The sequence below is a fragment of the Anser cygnoides genome, chromosome 5, assembly GCF_040182565.1.
Source record: "Anser cygnoides isolate HZ-2024a breed goose chromosome 5, Taihu_goose_T2T_genome, whole genome shotgun sequence".
Classification (NCBI taxonomy): Eukaryota; Metazoa; Chordata; class Aves; order Anseriformes; family Anatidae; genus Anser; species Anser cygnoides.
Window position 1 is genome coordinate 34,843,411 of NC_089877.1, and position 20,474 is coordinate 34,863,884.

Genomic DNA, 20,474 nt, shown 5'->3' on the forward strand with positions numbered 1-20,474 from the left:
ATTCACAGCCTTTCCTCAAGTAGCTCAATGCTCAGCCAGGCTTTGGTAACCACCTTTGCCTGAGGGATCATCAGCCCACACCCACATCTCCTAGGAGTGCTACTAAGCCCTGATCTGTTCAGCACTTTCATTTCCTCTAAATGCAGCAGTTCCATTTTGCATGAAACTCTTTAAGGAGTATTAAGCAAGAGCAAGAATCATAATGATGGTATTGCCTAAAGGTCAGGGCCAGGATTTAAGGTGAGTGTAGATGAAGGGGACATAGGAATTGTAGTCCCCACTCAAATATGTTTTAGGACATACTTAGTCTGTTATTGGAGAGATTTTCCTGCCCCTTGAATGTCTGTTGCTGGTAAAAGGGTGATAATAACAGTGCCCTCACAGAAATGGAAGTTTATTGACTGCTAAAAGAAAGGATTTCCTTTTTTTTTTTTTTCTCATGAAAGAATATGATATGTCAGGAGTGGACGTGTGTATATGTTTCTCAGCAGATCTGGGTTTTTCTCCCTGTCCTTGGAAAGGAGGCAGGTAAGACTGCTCCTAGGGATGTACTCCAGCTCAAACATTTTTGCTTAGCAAATTGGGAGCAGATGCAATGCCAAGTAAACAAGCTGTTCGCTATTAGTTTTAAACAGTGGGGGCAACTTGACAATATTTGAACAGGTAAATGGGCTAATTCTTCCAATTTGAGCTGGATCTTGGGAAAAAAAAAGATGATATTTAATAGACAAGACGACCTCTTCGTCTCTCTTTTCCTAGCTGTCCACCTTGTGCTCTTGTGAAGGAAATGCTGAGTACTGCACAGAGACTGACCTTCTATGGATTCCTTTTGGCACTTGCAAAGGACCAAGGGATCAATAGAGCCCTAGGTAAGATTTCTGTGACTGGTGCAGCTCTAGATTTTCAGTCATTCTGCATTTCTGTGGAATTTCCACTGTAGTTATGCCCCAGATTTTACTTCATCAGGAAGAAAGTAGGGGAGTTTTGCGTCTTTTTTTTTTTATGGATTAAACTTTAGAAACATAGCACTGCACCTTACCTGTCTGCTTGAAGCTGTGAAGCTTCTTCAACAATAAAATGAGATATGAAATGCTGCCCTAGGACAGCAATGTTTTACATCTTTAATAGCTGATCATTTTAGCAGAACTGTCCTTTTAACATATTTGGTTTTAAAGGTTGGATAGAGGTGGTCAGGAGGCATTAAGGTGGCTGACCGCTACAGACAGTACTGAAGTCTGAGTCTATGATTTAGCCCTTCATTCTCCCACAGATTTTAAATGACTGCTCTCATTGTTCACAAGAAAAGAAGGCACACCTCATGGGAAAACCTCTGCTGCCTCCTTGGCTCAAAGACTCAAACTGAGCCCAGTCTTTCCAGCGCATGCCACATCTTCCCCTAGATCAGTGTGATCTTGATACTGTATTTACCTATGGCCTACTGAAAATCTGGTGTTGTAAAACACAAAATTCTGGTATAAAATTCTGTACCAGACTGCTGTGGAAAACAGAGGGATTACCAAGCAGTAATCACTGCTCGTTTCCATGTTGTGATGATGAATATAGCTATAGAGCAGGGAAGCAATGTATTGCATTGACAAAAGACTGTGTACTCTGTACATAATTCAGACACATAATGCTGTGTTGTCCCGATGTGACTTGGTTGTGCTCCTCTTCCTCCTGCAAAGGGAAACAGCAATGGCTTTTTGCATTTGACAAGGAGAAATGTTTATAAGTGTGGAGGCTCACACACCTTCACTCTACTCAGCAAATCATCAGGTCAGTAAGGATAAGCTTTCTCTTTGGGTATCCTCTCCCTCTACTCCCAGGCCTGAGTATCTGCCAATCCCCATATTTCAAAGACAAGCCTTAGTGAAAGGATGGTGTACCTTGCCTGAGGGCTTGTTCTTTTGCACAGGTGTGTCGTAGTAGAAGTGTCCCCTCCCTGGCTGAGCCTCTTCTTCCAGCAAACAATCTAAGCTGCTAATGCCCCTCTGGGGAAGGGCTGCTTACCCAGCAACATGGAGATTATATATCAAAGGTGCATGAATACAGCCCTGCAATCCCCTCTGCAAACAGGTTTAGGAAGCCGTGTACTCACTGGGGCAGGTGATGCCTGGATTGCACCAAACAAATTCTTTTTTCCTTTGCCCTACAAAGTCCACTTCCAATCGAGTGCAAAGAAAACAGATGGGCAAAAGAAGATCCTGCCCACAGCTTCCATTGTGCCATCTACAAAGTGTGTGGGTTTTCCTTTCCGTTAATGTGGGCCTGGCCCCTGGCCCTCTGCCAGCCTGCCGCTGAGGCCTCTCACAGAGGAGGGGCAGCAGCCACAAGTCTGACAGGTGCTAGCGTCTTGGCAAGGAAAGGAGGATTCTTTTCCTGGTGTCTTTTAATCTCTCCTGAAGGGTGATTTCAATAGTCTTTGGTCTGTAGGGGATCACAAGCTCCCCAAAGCCCTTCAGCAAGGGCAGTTTCAGGCAAAGGAGCTTTCAGTCAGGATGCCTGCCTGCTCTCCTGTCTCACAAAGCCAGTGGCCCCCCTACAGCAGGGGTAGGGATTACGGCAGTTCATTCTGGCTGGGGTAGCACTGATGAATTTGTCAGGCAAAATGGGAACCTGCAGCCTAACTCCAGTGTTAACATAGATTTGTGAAACCTTTAAGTATCATCTACTGACTCTCCCAAGTAGTTCTTGTGTCCCAGAGACCTCACTACATTCTGCAAACGCAGAAACAAGTTAAGCTTTAGCTGCTTATTCTTTTAATTTACCGTGTGAAAGCAATCAATGGACCTCCCCCCACTCTGTGTTGCAGTGCCAGGTTTTCCTGGTCATGTGCAAGAGGGGAAGACCAGAACTGGAAGTAGGGGAGTCGGGTCTGGTCTGAACTGCTTCTAATTTGTTAGATGCTCATTGCTACATTTTTTATGACTGCCATTTGCCTGTGTGCAAGAGGTGGCTCTGCAGCCCCTCCTTCAGGACGAAGGTGCCAAGGCCAGAAATCCGCTTTGTGTCCCCCCAGGGCAGTACAAGAGCTCCTTCCCAAAGATACTGAGTGTGGCACCCAGGTCTCCTGAAAACCAAGAGCGTTTCTCGCTGCACTGTTGGTACAGATTACCAAATGCATCTTTCCTGGTGTGCAGTGGCATCGTCCCAGCAATTCCTGTCATCTCTGTGCTGACCGATCAGACCCTCCCGTGGCCCCTGTGCAAGGTGGAGCTTGTTACAGGAGGGATTTCCTAAGACCCCATCTTCCTGAAGGCTCTGTTGTTCTGATAGGATCTGGGACTGGTAGCTATACAGGGCAATTCACAGGGACATCACCCTGTGACAGTCAGCACCCAGTAGTTCTGTAGAGGGAACAGAACCTGCCAAATCCTTGGGCTCTTCAAGTTCTCTGAGAGGTGAGACTACTGAGAGTGCCTCCCACCTAGGCTGAGGCCCAGCTAAAGCCTGTGTGAAGGACACAGCATATGCAACATCATTCCTTGTCTATGATCCTCAATATTCAGTGTCCATTTCTCTAATGGGTATAAGGAAGGGTCTTCTTTGTCTTGCGGGACAAATTTTGGATGCTGCTACGACTTGAGTGATTTTCTTTAAAAAGGTGACCCCTGAATAGCCTAAATCTACTCTATTTTTTTTTTCTTCTTTGTCCCAGGGGCTTTGCCAGATAAAGGAGATTTGTTTCTGGACCCTGCCATGGATCAGGAACTTGAGAAATTGTAAGTGGAGTTGCCCAAACTAGGAGGTAAAGCAGCAGATGGAAAGTAGCTTGTTAAGGAAAGCTTCACTAAAGTACCATCCCTGGTCTTTTACTAAACTGTAAGACAACAGAGGAGCTAACAGAGCAGCCTGGGCAGAGAGGGTTTCTTGGGGTGCCTTGGTGGCGCTAACAAAATCCTTAGAAAAGGCTTCAGAAACTGGGGGGGGGAAATGCACCTTGATTAGGAAAAAAATTTGTGGATGATGAAAACCAGGAGTGTTAGAAGACACAGGCTCAGCCCAGATAATCTCTTTTAACAGGAAAAAAAAGATTTACACAGCAAGTCTAGCAGATACTAGTGAAAGGTATTCCCCATCTTTGCCATGAACATCTTTCTAGTTGGGAACAAGTCCTCTTTGCAAGTTTACTCCAAAAATGCTATGGTTAAGGCTGGAGATGACAAGCTAGGCTACTCAGCATTTGTCTTTTCTCTTCCAGGATAGCTCAGGTTTCAGGGCTTGCCATCTCTGCTCCTACCAGCTCCAGCGGGGACACTGCTAATTTGCCTGTCCGTCACTCACCCAGGATTAACTCTCCCTGGAAACCTCTCCACCATCGCCGAAAAATGGATGCTGAGAGTGAAGGCTCCAACGAAGAGACAGACTCCTCTGAAAACTGAAGGTTGTGAGGGTGGGCACTGGTCCCATCTTTGGTTTGTCCAGAACTCACTGGAGGTACAGTATCTCCTCCCAGAGCATCTGCTCTGGCCCTGGGTTATGTCCACATCACCAGTATGTGCGTGGCTGTGCCAGTCCCTGTTGCCAAGTCCACCCGTCCTTTCCCAGCAAGAGCGCTGCTTTTTTTCCTAGCTCCAAATTTATGCAGGAGTAGCTATTTCCAGCTGCAGAGTTCTGCTGCCATCTGCTGACAAGTAAGACGACAAACCAGCAGCTGCTAGAGCTGCCCGTACTTGGAAATAGCCCCGTGTTCTCTCAACCAGGGCTCTCCCAGTTCAGCAGGTGCTGGAGCAGTGGCAGCGCTAGCGCAGGCTGGGTGCCAGTGTTTTGTTGTGTAGCTGTGTTCAGACTTGGCCTAGACAATAGAGTGGTTAAATCGCCAGCGGCAGCTTTGCATTCATGCTCCATTATAATTATTCCCAGTAAAGCTGCACCTGCATGTGATCAAAGGTAGAGAAATTCCTCAAGTTCCTAGAATAGAAGGGCTTAGGTATTGCCTTGCCACCTGTCACAGCTTCCTCCTCCATGAGTCTAAGACAAGCCAGAGCAAATAATAAGCTAGATTTCAGTAAGTACTGCATGGTGCTTTGCGGCTCCTCCCTTCTGTGAGGCCTCCCACTGCTTCCAACAGCACGTTAAGCTCATTTGCTGAAAGCAGGCTTTGGGGGGGGGGGGGTGGAACAGAGAGATGAAAAGTCTTCAGATTGTTTGGTCACAGGTGGTGGTATGGCCTGCAAACATGGAGCATATCTGCTGGGGTTCGGTGGGCAGAAGCACTGGGGGAGAAGGAGGCAGTTTTCAGGTAAGGCCCAGGTACTTTTTGTAAATATTGGCATTGTTGTAGCACCATGGTGTGGCCTGTGCAGCTACAAAATGAATTACAGCCTCAGTGGTAACTAACTCTGCAGCTTGGCCTCCACAGCCCTGAACAGCTGACTAGCCACAGCTTGCATGGACTAGTTATTTCCTGAGACACTCCAATTTCTCATGAGCCTTTGGGAGCCTCCTTGCTCTCCCCTTCCCTAGAACACTGCACCGTGTGGGCTACTAAGATCTGTTAACCCAAAGCTTAGCGCTGCCCTAAGCTGAGCGGATTCAGCACATGCTGGAACTATTTAAAGAGTAATCCCTTAACTACTGCTGACGTGGCTGTGGAGGTAGGGGGAGGTATTATTTATTGATTGTAAGTTATCAGCATGCTCTTTGACTGCACGTTCTCTCCCACCCAGCAGTGGGTGACGACCGAAGCCAGGGAATAAAGCATGCAGTGCAAGGCCTGGGGCCAAGCCTGAGAAACTCTGGTCTGTGCCCAGCTCCCGGGCCCCAGTGGCCTCTTGTAGGGCCCCACCACACTGACCCCACCCAGGTGGGGCCCGCTGCCACCCCCAGCACAAAACCGTGCCAGCACCGTGCCCGCACCGCCCGTGCAAGCGCGTTCACCCTCAGCCACTTCCAGCCCCGCCACAGCCCTGGGGGTACCACAGCCCCTTTGGCTGCCGCCACGCAGCCCCCGATGGACCAGGGGGGTCCATGCACGTCTGGCACAAGGTGGGGGCCCAGCCCTGGAGGGGGCGTTCGCTGACAGGAACCCACGGAATTGAATTGTTTTGCTCACCCAGTTATTTTGCAATAGTTGCACAATAAGCACAGGGGGAAAGAAAAAGAAAGGCCTATCCGATCCTCAAGTGCATGAAGAAAAGGGAAAACAGCTCTTGTTGAAACCACACTCAGAAGCAAAGAGCCCACCTAAGTAGGACTAAGGTTACAGTCCTCATGGGGACAGCCTCCCTCACCCCCCGTCCCACTTAAGCCAGGGTTTCAGGACCTTCCCCTCTGTCCAAGTCTGGATGGAAGATAGGGCAGGGCAACACAATAACCAAGGGTCCAGCAAATATCTTTATAGTACTTCATGGCCTGGGCCTTTTTTTGCTCATGATGTGATTCAAAGCTAAAAAAAATAATCTTTGCTTGATTTGTTCTCCCGCATCAATATATGCCGGTTTACAAGACAATAAAAAGGATAATCCCATGGTAAAAGGCAGACCCTGCAAATACAGAGGAATTGTGACACCATGGCTTACCATGCACACTAGAACCTTGCAGCTGAAAATGCCTTACCCACGCTGTCAACTGCTGCAGCAGCCTGCTTGGGATCAGGCAGTAAGAGCACTGAGCAGAACAGAAAGCCACAGCCACATCCGTGGGGACCAGGTAACATCATGTTCAGAAAAACAGCATTCCCATTTCCTCTGTCACGTGGTCAGCTAAGGGATGGGCCAAGAAGGATAGGAGCACTGATGAGGGCAGTCACAGGAATTCCCACATCTTTCACAGCAGTGAGGTTATCCCCATCTCCACTGGCTAGTAGATAGCAGTGGGTCTGAGGGCACATCGAATTTTAATGCAGAGTGGAATCCAGATATTTGGAAAGCATCCTGGGCACAGCCAAGTCCTGACCCCTTCTGCTTTCCTTCTCCCTTCCCCACCCACCCCAGACAAACTAAGACGATCCCACAGAGTTTACTCCAGGCGAAGGTGGCATCAGTGCCTCCTGCTGGCTTCCCTGCGAGTTGCAGTTCCTGGGTCATCAATATGAACCATAACGATCCTGGGGAGGAAACACACCAAGACACCATTCTATAGCACTGTGCAAGCTCCAAAGAAGCAAACAACAAGGTCATGGGGGTTTGGGATTAATGCAATCAAGACATAAGTTGTCAGCAAAAGGCTACCTCAAGAGAGGACACCTTGCAAAGACAGGAGGTAAAACAGGCTCAATTTTTTAAGTTTAAAGATTTGTGGGAAAAGGCACATCTGACATAACACAGTAACCTGTCCAGCAGGAGAATAATGTTGTCCAAGTAGCATTCACTGGCCACCTGGAATTGCTCAGCTATGAGTCCGCAGCTACAAAGGGCTCATCTCTACCTGGCACTTTCCGTATAATTTGAGAAGACAATGATAATCCCAGTGAAATCACCAGGATATGATAAAAGTCCCTGAGCATGACTAGAACCTATCTGAAAGTGCTGTGGTGCAACCTCACCTGGAGGGAGTTCATCACCCCGTTGGCTAGGACAGCCATCTTGCCAGCAACTGACTTCACTCCTTGCTTGAACTGTGCAATATCGGCTGCAGGCAGCACATTTCCAATTGACACGCCACCTATGAGAACCAGAAGGAGTAAGGCTCGAGTTCCCCAGCTCCAGAGAATACCCTGACCCCCTCCTGTTGAGGTCCTCCAAAGCTGCACGCCCTTCCTCAACCCACTGAGCGCTAACAAACCTGAGTGCACATTCTCGGCCTCTCCAAACAGGTCTGCAGAACTGATAGCGCTGCTGCCTGAGAGCTGCTGCAGTCGGGACCTGGCTTCATACTGCAGAAGAAATGAAAACAAAGAAAAAAGGTAAAGGAACGGAACAAAGAACAACCTGAGCAAACAGGAGAAGAAGAAGTCAGAGCACTGCAAAAGTGCATTTACCTCAGCATCTGCTTCCCGCCCAAAGAACATATCTGAAGAAATAGCTTTAGCCCCCTGCAAACTTCTGCCGAGCTTCATTTGATTCCACAACTGATGTCCTATTCTCTGTATCTCTTCTACTGGTGGGTCTGAGGAAGCAAGAGAGGAGACAGCTTAAGCTTCACCAACACAGTAGAGAAAGACGTGTCTCATATCCCATCTGATTGAAGGTGAGCAACAAACTCCAAGGGCTAGCTAATACCAGAGTTCTCTCCTCCCCCCACCCCAGGACAGACCACATTTGATGACCATAAAGGCTGTGACACAATAGGAAAAGAGTACCCAAAGGATCTCTCAACGATGGTCCCTTTTCTCAGGATTATCCATGCAAGTGATCTTCTGTAGCCTAAGGCTCGGATCCTGTCACAACACAGTAGCATCTTTCCCACAACTCCTAGTCCCATCCCTTTGCCCCATACAAGGGAAGTACAGTAGCAGGTGCTTTACCTCTCTGAAATTGGCCGAATACTGGAAACTGTCACCTCCGGTTCCTCCTCTTTGTCAACACCCCACGAAGAGTCTGTTTCCCATCGTGAGCCAAAGGCATCTTCAAATGAGAAGGGACTGTATTTGTACCTAGATACCAAAAATAGGTCGTTTAAGTCAGATATTAAATTCAGGAATAAGCTAAACATTACACTGAAGCTTAGTCTTACTTGGGGGGTCCAGATGTGAAGCTTCCAGCATCTTCAAACAGGTCCAGTTGGGAGCGGGAAGATTTCACGGCCAGTGGCGTCTCCTGCTCAATGACTTGCATCTCAGACATCACCGAGTGTGAAACAGAGCTAGCGCAACAAACAGGCGGTCAGGGCTGACAGGTATGACGCCACCCAGCCCCTACAAACAGTCTCCCTCAAAACTGAATCTGGCCTTCACAGACAGGGCAGGTGCCACAAGTCTGGAGGGAAGTTGTGGGGAGCCAGCCCCCTTTACCACACATCAGGCTTGAATCCCTCAAAGTCTTGAGTCACCTTCTTAAGGGAGGTAGGGTGATGTTTGCCTATGTGCAGACATCTGTGGAGTTGCAGGACTCTAGAGCTAGGCACTGACAGGCCACAAGCAACTTTGGAAAAGCTCAAATGAGAGCTAGAACCTCTGAACAGTGTCCATTCCTTCTGGGGTGTGAAGCATTTTTAGACAGTCCAGCACGCAAGTAGTGTAAATCCCTTCCTTTTGTTACTACAGCAGAAAGCTAGGGCCTTCGGGAAACTATTCTAGAGCAGAGTGGTTCCAAAGCACCTCTACCCCACGCCATCCCCAGCCAAGTACCTTCTTGACACCAAGCCCATGCCTAGCCTCTCAGCTTGTTCACGCTTCTTCCCTTCGAGGTTCTGAAGTTTCTTCTCTTCCTTCTTCCGATCGAGCTGCAGTTCCTGATAAGCCAGTCGCATCGAGGTGACTCTAAAGGAAAGAGCTGCAGTGGGTACCAGCCCATTACCCTTCTGCCCTGGCCCAGCCCACACTGTGGAGGGACAAGGGGAAGAGTAAACCCAACAGCCCCTCAAAACACCAGGTTCCATAACAGCACAGCCAGAAATCCCTTCATAGCAGCTTGTCTCCCCACCTCACCTCCGCTGGGATGCAACTCTTTTCTAGCCAAACGTGATCTTCTTGATGTAGGCATTGCCTCTGTACCCCTGGGACAGAGGCACAAGAATACCCACCCAGTTCAGCCTTTGCTTTTATCAGTCCTGGCCAAAGGCCCACAGAAAAATTAAAAAAAAAATAAATCCATATCTGCTCCTTGAAATCTTCCAAAGGTGATAATTTGAATAAAATATAGCAATATAGCTTGTACCCTGCTGTAAGGACTGGTTTTGGATGTTATGTACTCATATTAGGCAGTCCTGGGATGAACAGCATCAACTACACGTTACTTCTGCCTTAAGGTGTACAGCCCAAACAGGGCACTTACATGGACTCCTCGGCTTGTTTCCTGGACTCCACTGCCTGCTGCTCCTTCAGCTGCTCTGCCACCTGGGCTTGCCGCTCAATCTCACTGAAGCTCTGGCTGCTCACTTTCTGGGCTCCAAGACCTTTTTTTGCACCCAGCTGAAAAAGAAAATAAAAAGAAAACATACAAAAAGGACTTCTTCCCCCTAAGTTGTTCATAGTACAAGAAAACCAGCAGTTCAGGCTTTCGGTCTCCCTGTTTAGTCACAACCTACAGCCCCAGTACAGCCTGCAGCAGAGGACGGAAAAAAAAACATGAGAGTTGACCCACACCAGTGCCCAGTGTGAAGAAATAAGCCACATACACTCCAAACTGTAACAAGTAATGATCCAAACCCTATTTGTTTTTGTCCATTAATTTACAAGCTAGTTTTCAAAAGAGGCAATGAGATAAAGCTCTGCCTTCCCCAAATGGATCTCTCAGTAGACAGCTTGGTTAAGGGCAGAAAGCAAAGGACCAGGGAAAGGACAGCAGTAATATGAGACGTGCTCTGCCTCCTCTCCGGAAAAGAAGAGCTCAGACATACCCCTTTCTTGGCAGCTCCCGGCTTCTTCTTTCCAATGAGGGAGGATTTAAGTTCTGCAAGAGGAGGGAAACAGCAAATAAACAGAAATGAATTAATTTAAGAAGCCAAAAGTAATCAGGAACCCACACAAACATCCACCACAGTCCAGCTGCTACAGAATCCAGGGCACACCATGCAGCTTTGCATCAGAAGGCTGGGTGATTTCACCCAGCCAAGAAAGATGCACTGAAAAGCTCCACAATTGCAGGCTGGTGTCCTAGAGAAGCATGCCCATCCCTGGAGAAGCTTGTAACTGAATTAAGACCTTCAAAAAGCTCCTCCAGGTGTCATGCAGTTGGCGACCCTGTCCAGTACAGATCAGGGTTGCTAGAGGCACTAGATTTATTTCACACATAAACCCAAGAAAATGAAGTTTCAGAGCCACATGAAGGTCAGTGTCTCACCAGTGCCTTAGGGACAAAAGCAGGAACCCTAAAGCTATGTTTACATGTACAGACCACCAACAAAATGGACCTAAAGTGCAGTGAGCTGTAGAAGCAACAGGTTCCTCAACACCTTCTACCAGAAACCTGTCACTCTGAGGGCATAAAGCACGCCACACCTGTAAAACAGCCAAGATCCAGCCAAGCAGTAGGTGCCTGTGGAAAATGTGTAAGAACAAAGCAAGCATAAAGAGGGACTGCCCAGGACCCAGGACACTTTTCCAGCTTTGATATTATGTAGCTCCAGTCTTACTGCCCTTGTGGGATTTTCTTCATAGAACTGTCTCCTTGCTTTCTACACCCACATGACTTTTGTCAATCCATACTTGAGATACTGGAAGGCTGTCAAGAATGATCTTTTCTCGTTTTACCATAAGTTTTTTTGAAATAAGGGGTTCGGGACATTCATCACTATCGGACTGTTTTCAGCATACTGTTCCTGATTTTTTTTTTGATTACTGTCAAGAAATGTTTTAATAGAAGTAACAGTAAGATCCATTTCCAGAGAAGTAATAGCTGGTTTACATCCCAATATGATACATGTAAGCTTTGGCTCATTCTCTCCCTCTAAGCACAAGAAGCTAAAGTTATTGAAGGCAGAATTACAAAAGGGGCAGGCAGAGTTGTCACAAGCAGCCAGAGCAGGCCAGCTGTTAGCCAGTTACCTCTGGCAGGAGCAGGCTCTTGTGTTGATAGATACATGGACACGTCTGAGAAGAAACAAACACGGGGAATGAACAGACGCTTAAGGACACAGGCTTTCCACCCAGGATGAAGCCCCCTGTGGACTAGGAACACACTCTTGGTAAGGAAAGAAGCTCAGCTATATGTTGTGTGTGGCCAGGTCAGTAATGGTGGGGGACAATCAGATATAAACTCCTGTTACTCAGCAAACTAAATACGTATTTGTTCCAAGCTTCTGGGGGAAAAAGCCAAATGACACACAAAACAGCCATTTGGCCTTGATCAACCAAGTTCCAGATATGCAAATACCAAATTTTGTCCAAAGCCCAGAAATGAAAACAAGCTTTTGAGAAGGAGACAGCTTTGGACTCAATCATCCAAAGGAGCAAGAAACCTCCAATAAGCTGTGGATTGGTTTTGGGATTTACAGAGATCCTCAGTATTTGCTCCACAGGAGCTGAGTTGAAGATAAGCACCTTCAATATTCTGAAAATAGTTCAGTTCCAGTTCCACTAAGGTTACTACAGAACATTATGTTTAACAGCAAGACTGATCTGGGAGATCCTGAAGAGTGTTACTTACCTAGAGGAGCTTTAGGAGATGTGCTCAACAAGTCAATAGATGGGCCTTGGCTGGGATCTGCGAGCACAAGACCAGAAGAGAATATTCAGAGAAATTCTCCCCCTTTTCTCTCTGTGTGCTCACAGTTCTGCTGTCTCTCTTCTACCTCCTCTGCCCCCCATCACCCAGAAAACCCCTCAACAAGCTAATTTCCATTTGAAAGGTATAATTTCCCAAGCACAACTACCTTAAGTCTCCACAGAGCAAGTTATCCGTTCTGTAGTGCTCTTGACGCATTAAAAGAAACTAAATACTCCAGCAAGGGAATACACAAAGCTGTTTCAAATTACAACTGTGCTCCCACATTCTTGGTTTCTTTGTAATTCACCCTAGAAACAGTTTTCAGGTCTGAAAATAACATGTGAATATAGAACAATCAAATTCAAGGGGTAGAGAAAAGTGTTTAAATGAAGAGTTATGTCTGGAAGTACAGAAACAGGGCAACTAACCCTAACTGAACATGAATTTCATGCATTTCAGGAAATGCAAAGAACTGACTCCTTGAGCCCAAACAGAGCTGTTCTTTTAAGCGTCCACTAATTTAACTTAACATCAGACAGCACACAGAGTTTCTTCAAGCCTGAACCGAGGGAAAAAGCTTAGCCCTTCCAACTGTGGTACAGAACTGTACTCTCCTGGGAATTAAGTCAGGTTCTTGAGAAAATTATAAAGCAGGGAACTCACTTGACACTTCACTGCCTTCCGATGACTTTGGTGCTTTTTCCACCTCCAGGGAAGACTGTGCAAGATTCTGGCTGGCATCTGCTACATCCCAGGTACTGGAAGACTGCAAAGAGATGCTCATTCCAATGATTTGCAGAGAATGAATGAATCTAACCATCCTGAACTTACTTCAAGTTCAGTAACCTGCATTCCGTTTGAGGTCAAGAAAACACGTTCCCACATTCCAAACTCCAGACTATGCCTTCACTGAAGATAAGGGGATGTGAACCTGTCCACACATTATCAGGGACCAAAAAAAAAAAAAGAGAGAGAAGCCAGAAGCTAAGCTGATGAGTGTCCTGGTTTCGACTGGGATAGAGTTTTCTTCCTAGGAGCTGGTATGGTGTTGGATTTAGGAGGAGGCTGGGGGTGCAAGAAGCTGGAAGAGGACACAGCCAGGACAGCTGACCCACACTGGCCAAAGGGATGTCCCACACGGCACAGCATCATGCTGAACAACGAAACTGGGGGGGTGTTTTGTAGAAAATTAACTCTATCTCAGCTGAAAGCAGGACAATGAGTCTCCCTGGAAAATAACTGTGAATTCCGTTGTCCTTACTACCAGATAACTAGTTGTCACATTGTCACATCACTATATTCAGTTGAGATAGTCCACCTTGCATTGTAGAAGCACTTGCCTAAATCTAACTTTACCAAGGTCTATGCACTGGAAAGCTGACTAAACCAGAAGTTTCAAGTAATAGCCACAGACTCTGCATTAAAGCAGTAGAAAAAGCATTTTCCAGGGAGTAATTGATGACTCTATGTATCCCTTGAAGATGAAGATACTTTCAAAGAGAAAGGACATGGATATTACAGGCCCCATGTGGAAATATTTAGATCTGTAGATTATATACTAGGCTGATGACTGAATCTTAGTTGTTCCGTGTTCCTACTGAATGTGTATACAACTTAAAATCCCTCCAATCTAAGCAGGACTGCTCCTACCACCTCTCCGGGCTCCTGGGTGACCAGGTGGCTATGTGAGAGCTGTTAAGGCTGTCTGGTTGGACAGCTTCTCACCTGTGTGTGCTCCATGAAGAAATCAGCATCGCTCTTGTCAGGGGAATGCCCAGGGGCTCCACTCAGTCCATCTATGAGCAGCTGAATAGAAAAGAGGAAAGAAGAAGCTATCCTACAAGCCTCAGCACCCAGTTCTACGCGTCTAACAACAGAGAGCTGCTTAGACTTACATCAGTGCCGTACTTGGCCATGGCAGCACTCGCCAGCTGCCGGATCTTCTCCCTGTACATCTGGGCAGCTCGACTATTGTACTTAGCATTGGCATCTGTTGTCGTGCAGCCATGCTGACGGAAGAAAGCAGTCTGAAAAGAGAACAACATTCAGTCTCCTGGCTACCAGCTCATACTCAGGCAAGCATTAGACATGACGCAAACACAACAGGAAGACGAAGATTCCCAAAGACAGAGGATATAATTCTGAGCACAGAGTATGAACCCCACGGCAGTGAGGTTGGTACCCAGAAAGCTACAAAGGAAAGGGACAAGGAATGGAGGATGTGGCTTAGCAAAACAGAAAGCAAGCGAAACGCCTACAAAGGCTCCTTACCGCGTTGGCATTGCTGCCGACTTGCATGCACCTCAGCTGGAACCAGTTCCAGTTAGAATCCAGCTCTGTGGACCTGAACGAGAACAAGTTACTCCTATTAATAATAGGCAGGCGTGCCAAACGCAAAAGCATGCTCTGAGCTCGAACTGTCAGATATCCCACTTCTATCCCAGCAGAGTATGGGTGGCAAAGGGGGAAGAACATCTCGGTAACTTCTTCACTCCCATAGGGAATCGATTTGAACTTTTAAAGCGAGCAATAAAGTCAGTTTCAGCTTCGCAAGTAACGCAGCATTCACATTTAGAAGGCGCCTCACTAGCACGGCTTGTTGAGAGGGTGGGGCGCGAAGCAGGACGGCACGACCCACAGCTTTCCTTCCGCGTCTGATCTCACTGCGACACGAAAGGGTCACGTTCAGCCCCGGGACCGGGGCAGGACACATGACGCAACACGCGAGAAAACCACCAAGCGAGGCAAAGCGGCGGGACGCCTCTCCTACCGGCACCCAACTTACCCGAGCGCCCACAGACGGCGGCTCTGTCACCCACAGAGCTTTGCCGAGCCCTGACAGTGGGAACCCAGAACCATTCCCCCAGCGGGCTAGCACAGAAAAACCAAACCTAAATTCCTTTTTGCCTTACAAGCAGGACTTGTGCTCGCCTTTACTGCCGGGACCGGCGCCCTCAGCCCCCGCAGGGGTCCGCGCGGCGCCCCCGGGGCTGGAGACCCCCCCGGGGACGCCCCCCGGTGCCGGTGGCCGCCACGCACCTGATGAAGCTGAGGTGCACGCCCAGGGCGCGGTGCGCGCCGGAGCAGTCGATGCAGAGGAAGACGCCGTAGGTGACGCTGGCCCAGCTCGGGTTCTTGGCGCCGCAGTCGAAGCAGGACTAGAGCGGGGGGGAGGCAGCGGTCGGCGGGGGGCCGGCGGCTCCCTCCCCGTCCCCGTCCCCGTCCCCGTGCCCTCCCCGCCGGGGAGCGGCCGCCCGCCGCCGCCCGTTACCTTGTTGGCCGGCGCCGCCCGCAGCCGCCTGAAGAAGGCCTGGATCTCCGCCCGGCCCGGCTCCGCCGCCATCGTCTCTCCTTCCCACACGCCACCGCAGCCGCGGGCGGCGCTACGGGAGCCGGCCGGGCCCCGACGGGCCGCGGGGAGAGGCCCGGCCTCTGAGGGGGGTGGTCCGGCCTCCGCCCCCCGCCCGCCCTCGGGGGGCTCGGCGGCAGCACGGGGCGGTCACACATGACGGGGGTTGTGCCTCGGGGCTCCTGGCACCGAGCCCCTTAGGGCTACGGCAGGGGAGGAGGCACCGCGGGGCGACAGGGGGTTGAAGTGCGGCGGTGTCAGGGTGTCACTGAGGTGGAAGGCACCGGTGTTTTGTCACCTCCAGGAGGACACTGCTCTGTCACGCCAAATTATTGCTTAAAAAAAAAAAAGTAAATGTGCTGGCGTCTGGGTAAGGCGACTTTCAGTTTAAATTTAAAGGCTTTCCTTTCACTTGTTTCCCTTTTTTCCACAAGCGGACTGTAGAATTAACTGCCATGGGAACCTATCATACATGATCTTAGCAGGATCCATAACATCTCAGGACATACAGATACAATCAAGAACCGAATTGTGGGGCAAAAGACCCTAAAAACCACAGGGTCTAGCAGAGGAATTAGGCCTAGCACTCGGAATCAGCAGAGGCCTCACTGCACACCCAGCCGAGACCCAATCTAGGAGGCAGGTTGCCCCTACAGTAAGAGGAGAAGCTTCTGGTGACACATCTGATCTGAGCTTCCCCAAGATAAGTCCCTGAGGTGGGAGGTGAGGCCTGCCCAGCCCAGCGTGGCACATTCCTGGCTGCACCCTGCCTCACAGCGCTCTTACGCTGCTACCTTGGTGGTTTCTGCATGCCCATTTCTGGGTTACTCAAGCAGCGCTGGGGAACCACTTCAGGTAAAAGTAACTGATAGCTTTTTGTCACGGCTATTTTTAAACCAGCTGAGCTCCCCGATCCCATTCATGGTGCAGCTGTCTGAACACATACCAGGAGAGCCAGCGTTGAGTGCAGCAAGGGCTGGCTGTGCCCTAGCAAAAGGGGAGCTGAGAGGAGCTCCCGGTAGGGCTGCACCTTCAGCAGCCCTGGCACATCCCCACAATACCTGAGCCCAGCAAGCAGGGCAGGCCCAGGGTAGCAGCCAAGAGTTGAGATTGCCAGGTAAGCCCCTGGCAGTGAGGTAGGCCTGTGGTCAAGCTAGGAAGACAATTCACAGCTCAGGATGAGGTCTAGCAATTACCAGCCAGGTCCATGGTGGCAAGGTGAAGTGAGCTACAGGACAGGCTCTAGCTCAGCAGGGTCTAGATAGCACAGCCAGACTCCAACATTTCTCCAGCTTGGGTCAAGCAGGAGGCAATACCCCTGGGCTGAGCTTAAATGGATGCCCACACCCACCCACCTGCCCACCCCTGGGCAGGGGCTGTGGGTAAATGCTCCAGGTGGGGCTGCTCAGGGCAATTAAGACCTGTTAGTGCTGTTAGCGTCCTGGCAGCTGAAGGCAGACCGAGGGACAGGAGATGGAGTGTACAGTGGCTTGGTGGAGGCTGTAGAAGCTGTATCTTGCTGTGGAGAGGAGCATTTGCTGAAAGCCAGTTCAAGCGATGAGCATATATTGGGAGTGGTGGTGTTCTGCTGGCCTGAGCAGTGTCAGCCTGAGTTGCTTGCTCCTGCCCCATCTGTTGTGTGCTGCTGCTCCCCTCCTCTGCCGGCTTTATTCTGACAGGGCCTGTGCTTGGCCGTGTGGTGGAGATGCTGTGCAGGGGCCAGGAGGGACAGAATCTATTCATGGTGGTGTTAACCCCAGTTGGGGCTTATGAGGGAGAAATGATACGAGCCCAGGCAGCCTCAGAGGTCTGTAGGTCAGTGTCACACGATGTCCCTGCCTGTCAGGGCAGGCACCTGGAGAGACAGTGCAGGCTGCTCTGCTCTGTGAAGGGTGCATGGTTTAAGCTCGTTGTGCTGTGTCCAAGGAAGACTTGCTACAGCAGGGTTCCCTGAGCTTCCTTGCCTCAGCTGTGTCCCTTGCAAGCCTTCCAGCCCATGCTGTTTGCTCCAAGTGCTGGCAAGACTGCTGATCCTGTCCATCAGTTTTACATAAAAACAGCAGGAAGAGCATGCTGCTGGTCTGAAAAACAGTCAGCTTCTTTTTGTTGCCTTTGTCAGTACAGGAAAGACCTCCTGCTGCTGACTGTTCCCTGCGAGCGTGTGCTGTCATTGCACAGTTCTTGCTACTTCCTGCATCTGTTTCTCTTGCATCTCATGTGCTTTGCTGTTGAATTTCTGAGCTGCAAGCCGGCAGCCTGCTCTTTGGCCCTCAGTTTTCATGTCCATCTACATCGCATCTGACATTCACCTCTTTCCTCCTGACTGCTGTGACACCAGACCCCGAGCCAGCTGTAGCCCCCTAATCGGGGATTTCCTTGCTGCTACTGCTGCCAGGAAGTGACAGTCCCCAGCATCATCCAGGAGAGCAAAGGAGGGTGACCAGGCTTGTTCTTGGAGCCTGCCATACCCCTGGGGATGCTTTTATCAGCACAGAAGTCTTGCTGTTTGAGTGTGAGGCTACCGTGGAAGGATAAATGGCGAAGCAGAAGGATAGTCAGACGAGAGCTGGGGAGGCTCGAGAGCGAAGTGCTGTGATGGGGTAAAACCCGCCCTGCACTTGCAGGTCTGAGCCAAGGCGAGGAGAAGGTGCCCCTCTGGGGATCTGTCTGGAAGCAGGGTAGCCGAAGGGAGCAGGGGCCTTGCCGTCTTCCACTGCCCAGCAGGCTGCGGGCTGCAAGGACTGTGTGGGAGAGGGAGGGTGCTGGCTGTGTCCTGCCCTCCCACTCGGACCTGTTGGCCTCTAGTGCTTTTGCTGAATGAGAAGAATAGGGGAGGGAGCAGGAAATTCAGTAAACTACCCCAAAATAACCGGGAGAGACAGTTTCCTATGGATCACAATGCGAGTTGTGGGGTACCAGGAATCTAGTGATTCCCTGGGGAGAGGAGCAATTCTTAAGGTGTTTTTTTTTTTGTTGTTTTTTTTTTTTTTAAACCAGCCAGTTTACAGATACTGGGTACCAGTGTGCCAGTGCAATTAGTAACTGCCTCCCTAGGAAAAGCATTGTACAAAGGCAGGCAGGCACGTCACACACTGACTCCGTACAATGCTTCCAGCAAGATTTAAGATAAGGAGCTAATACATTATGTGTAGAGTGAATATTTTGTTAAGGTTTACAACTTACACAATTTTACTGCAGTCTTACAAATGTTGTGGTTTGGAGACAATCCAGCAAAGGTAGAAGGAACATACGAAGGAAGACGGCGGGTGGGTAACTCAGGAGATACCGAGGAGCAATCGTGGCTGGCTTCATCCAGTTTGGGGTTGTGCTGCAGCCGAAAGGCTGGTCCTGCTGCACGTGATGCCCCGTGCACCCGCTCTGGCAGCTGGGTGGCTGAGCTGGTCTCCCTCTTTGCCCCATGACTGCGAAAGTAAGGGAAGGGCGAGGAAGGCTTGACAGGGAGAGGAGAGGACTGTCCCTCTCAGTTGCATCAGCTGATGTTGCTGGGCTGCCAGGCAAAACTGCTGGGGCTTGATGGAAACGGTAACTGGAGCGTGAGTCCTGATTGCTGCCGATAACCTAGTTGTTAAGTGACTCTCTGTGCGTGCGCGTGCACGTGTGTCTTCATGCTTTTCTTTCGTAACTCCATTTCCACTCTTGTAAGCAAATATTTATTTTCAAAGGTCTGGTTTGAAACACTCCGCCTGGTGTTACAGGTGCTGGGGACATGGGAGGTTTTGGGGATGCCTTTGGGGATGATTTATTCATCACAGACTTAACTGTTCTTGGAATGACCCACTGTTTTCTCCCACACAGAAGCCATCCCAGGAGCAACGCACACCCTGAGGTCCCCCAAAATACAGCAGGAGTTGGCACCAGCAAGACTGATTCACCAGCAGACATCACTCCTGTTCTAGCTAACAAGGTAGGTAAAAAATGGAAATGGCAGCAGCACAGTCTCCTAGCAGAGGTGCAGAGCTTCTGCCTCATTGCAGTCAGATAAACCCTGTCTGCCTAAAGCATGGCAGAGCTGGAGCGCTCGACTGTGCTGTTCCACGGCCGCAGGCTCTTAGCAGTCACAGTGGCTCCCCAGCCATGAGGGGGCACTTCTGGAAAGCCCAGAGGATGGGGAGGGGATGGGAAGCGGAAGGCGAATAGGTTACAAAAAAACATTTGCTGGCACATTGGGAAAATTGTGTTGGGTCTGCTGTTGGCCTTGAAAGGGATGGAAGCTTCGAGAAAAATGACCCTTAACCAGACCCCACAGCAAGCCAGGGCACAGTTGCTGCATCTGTCTCCCACAGGGCAGTCGATAAACTTCTTAACCATTAGTCATAGGTTGATAAAAGACAGATGTTCAGCCCTGGGAAGTGGTTTATAAAGAGAACAGTCAAGGTTTGCTGTGTCCAGTGCCATACTGAGCTGCAGGAAAGGGGGAAGCTTATAAGGAGCAGTGGAAAGCCACAGAGCAGTGCGGGGACTGGAGTGTGCCTTGTGTCACACAGCATTTCATCTGGTAAATGAGGTTGTGTTCAGTGGTGACCCTGAAGCAGAAAGGCTGGGAACCAGGGAAAGCAGGCAGCAGGTTGCATCTGGGTGACTGGCAGACATTCTTGTAGGCAAGAAGGAAAGAAGCATAGCTGGGATGATGGGGAATGTAACTTCTTTAGGGAACAGAAAACTGCACACCAGCAGATCTCAGTACCTAGTTGTGAAACCTTGGATAGAGCAAAGGCCAAAAAAGACTCCCAGAGGGAGCGAGAGAGGAACATATTCTCTGAACCCAAGAGGGGTGGGAATCCGTCAGCCTCTCTGACAGAAAAACAAATCAGCCTGCCACGGGGAAGGAGAGTACTTTGTGAGTCTGTTACCCCTCA

At 49.5% G+C, this 20,474-nt stretch overlaps 2 protein-coding genes across 4 annotated transcripts in view; one reads left to right on the forward strand and one right to left on the reverse strand.

Annotated features, from left to right (window-relative positions):
• Nucleotides 1-19,522, forward strand: part of CSTPP1 (centriolar satellite-associated tubulin polyglutamylase complex regulator 1) — a 94,393-nt gene extending 74,871 nt beyond the window's left edge. The window contains exons 7-10 of one of the 3 annotated variants that reach the window (XM_066998774.1): nucleotides 760-869; nucleotides 3,659-3,722; nucleotides 4,202-4,384; nucleotides 19,414-19,522. In XM_066998774.1, the coding sequence (XP_066854875.1) occupies nucleotides 760-869; nucleotides 3,659-3,722; nucleotides 4,202-4,382 (355 nt within the window). In that variant the 3' untranslated portion in view covers nucleotides 4,383-4,384; nucleotides 19,414-19,522. Of the gene's footprint in view, nucleotides 1-759; nucleotides 870-1,685; nucleotides 3,638-3,658; nucleotides 3,723-4,201; nucleotides 5,722-19,413 lie in introns of those variants that run through there. The other 2 variants (XM_048065305.2, XM_066998775.1) reach the window with 2 other exon arrangements.
• On the reverse strand, nucleotides 6,319-15,678 carry ARFGAP2 (ADP ribosylation factor GTPase activating protein 2). The gene is given in 18 exon segments (XM_048065286.2): nucleotides 6,319-7,048; nucleotides 7,487-7,605; nucleotides 7,726-7,816; nucleotides 7,922-7,975; nucleotides 7,977-8,049; nucleotides 8,408-8,536; nucleotides 8,617-8,745; nucleotides 9,230-9,361; nucleotides 9,876-10,012; nucleotides 10,441-10,493; nucleotides 11,588-11,632; nucleotides 12,189-12,245; nucleotides 12,912-13,014; nucleotides 13,974-14,054; nucleotides 14,144-14,275; nucleotides 14,520-14,592; nucleotides 15,288-15,406; nucleotides 15,520-15,678. Coding segments are annotated over 18 exon segments (1,620 nt in total). The 5' UTR covers nucleotides 15,592-15,678; the 3' UTR covers nucleotides 6,319-7,027.
• Nucleotides 19,523-20,474: the final 952 nt, after the last annotated feature.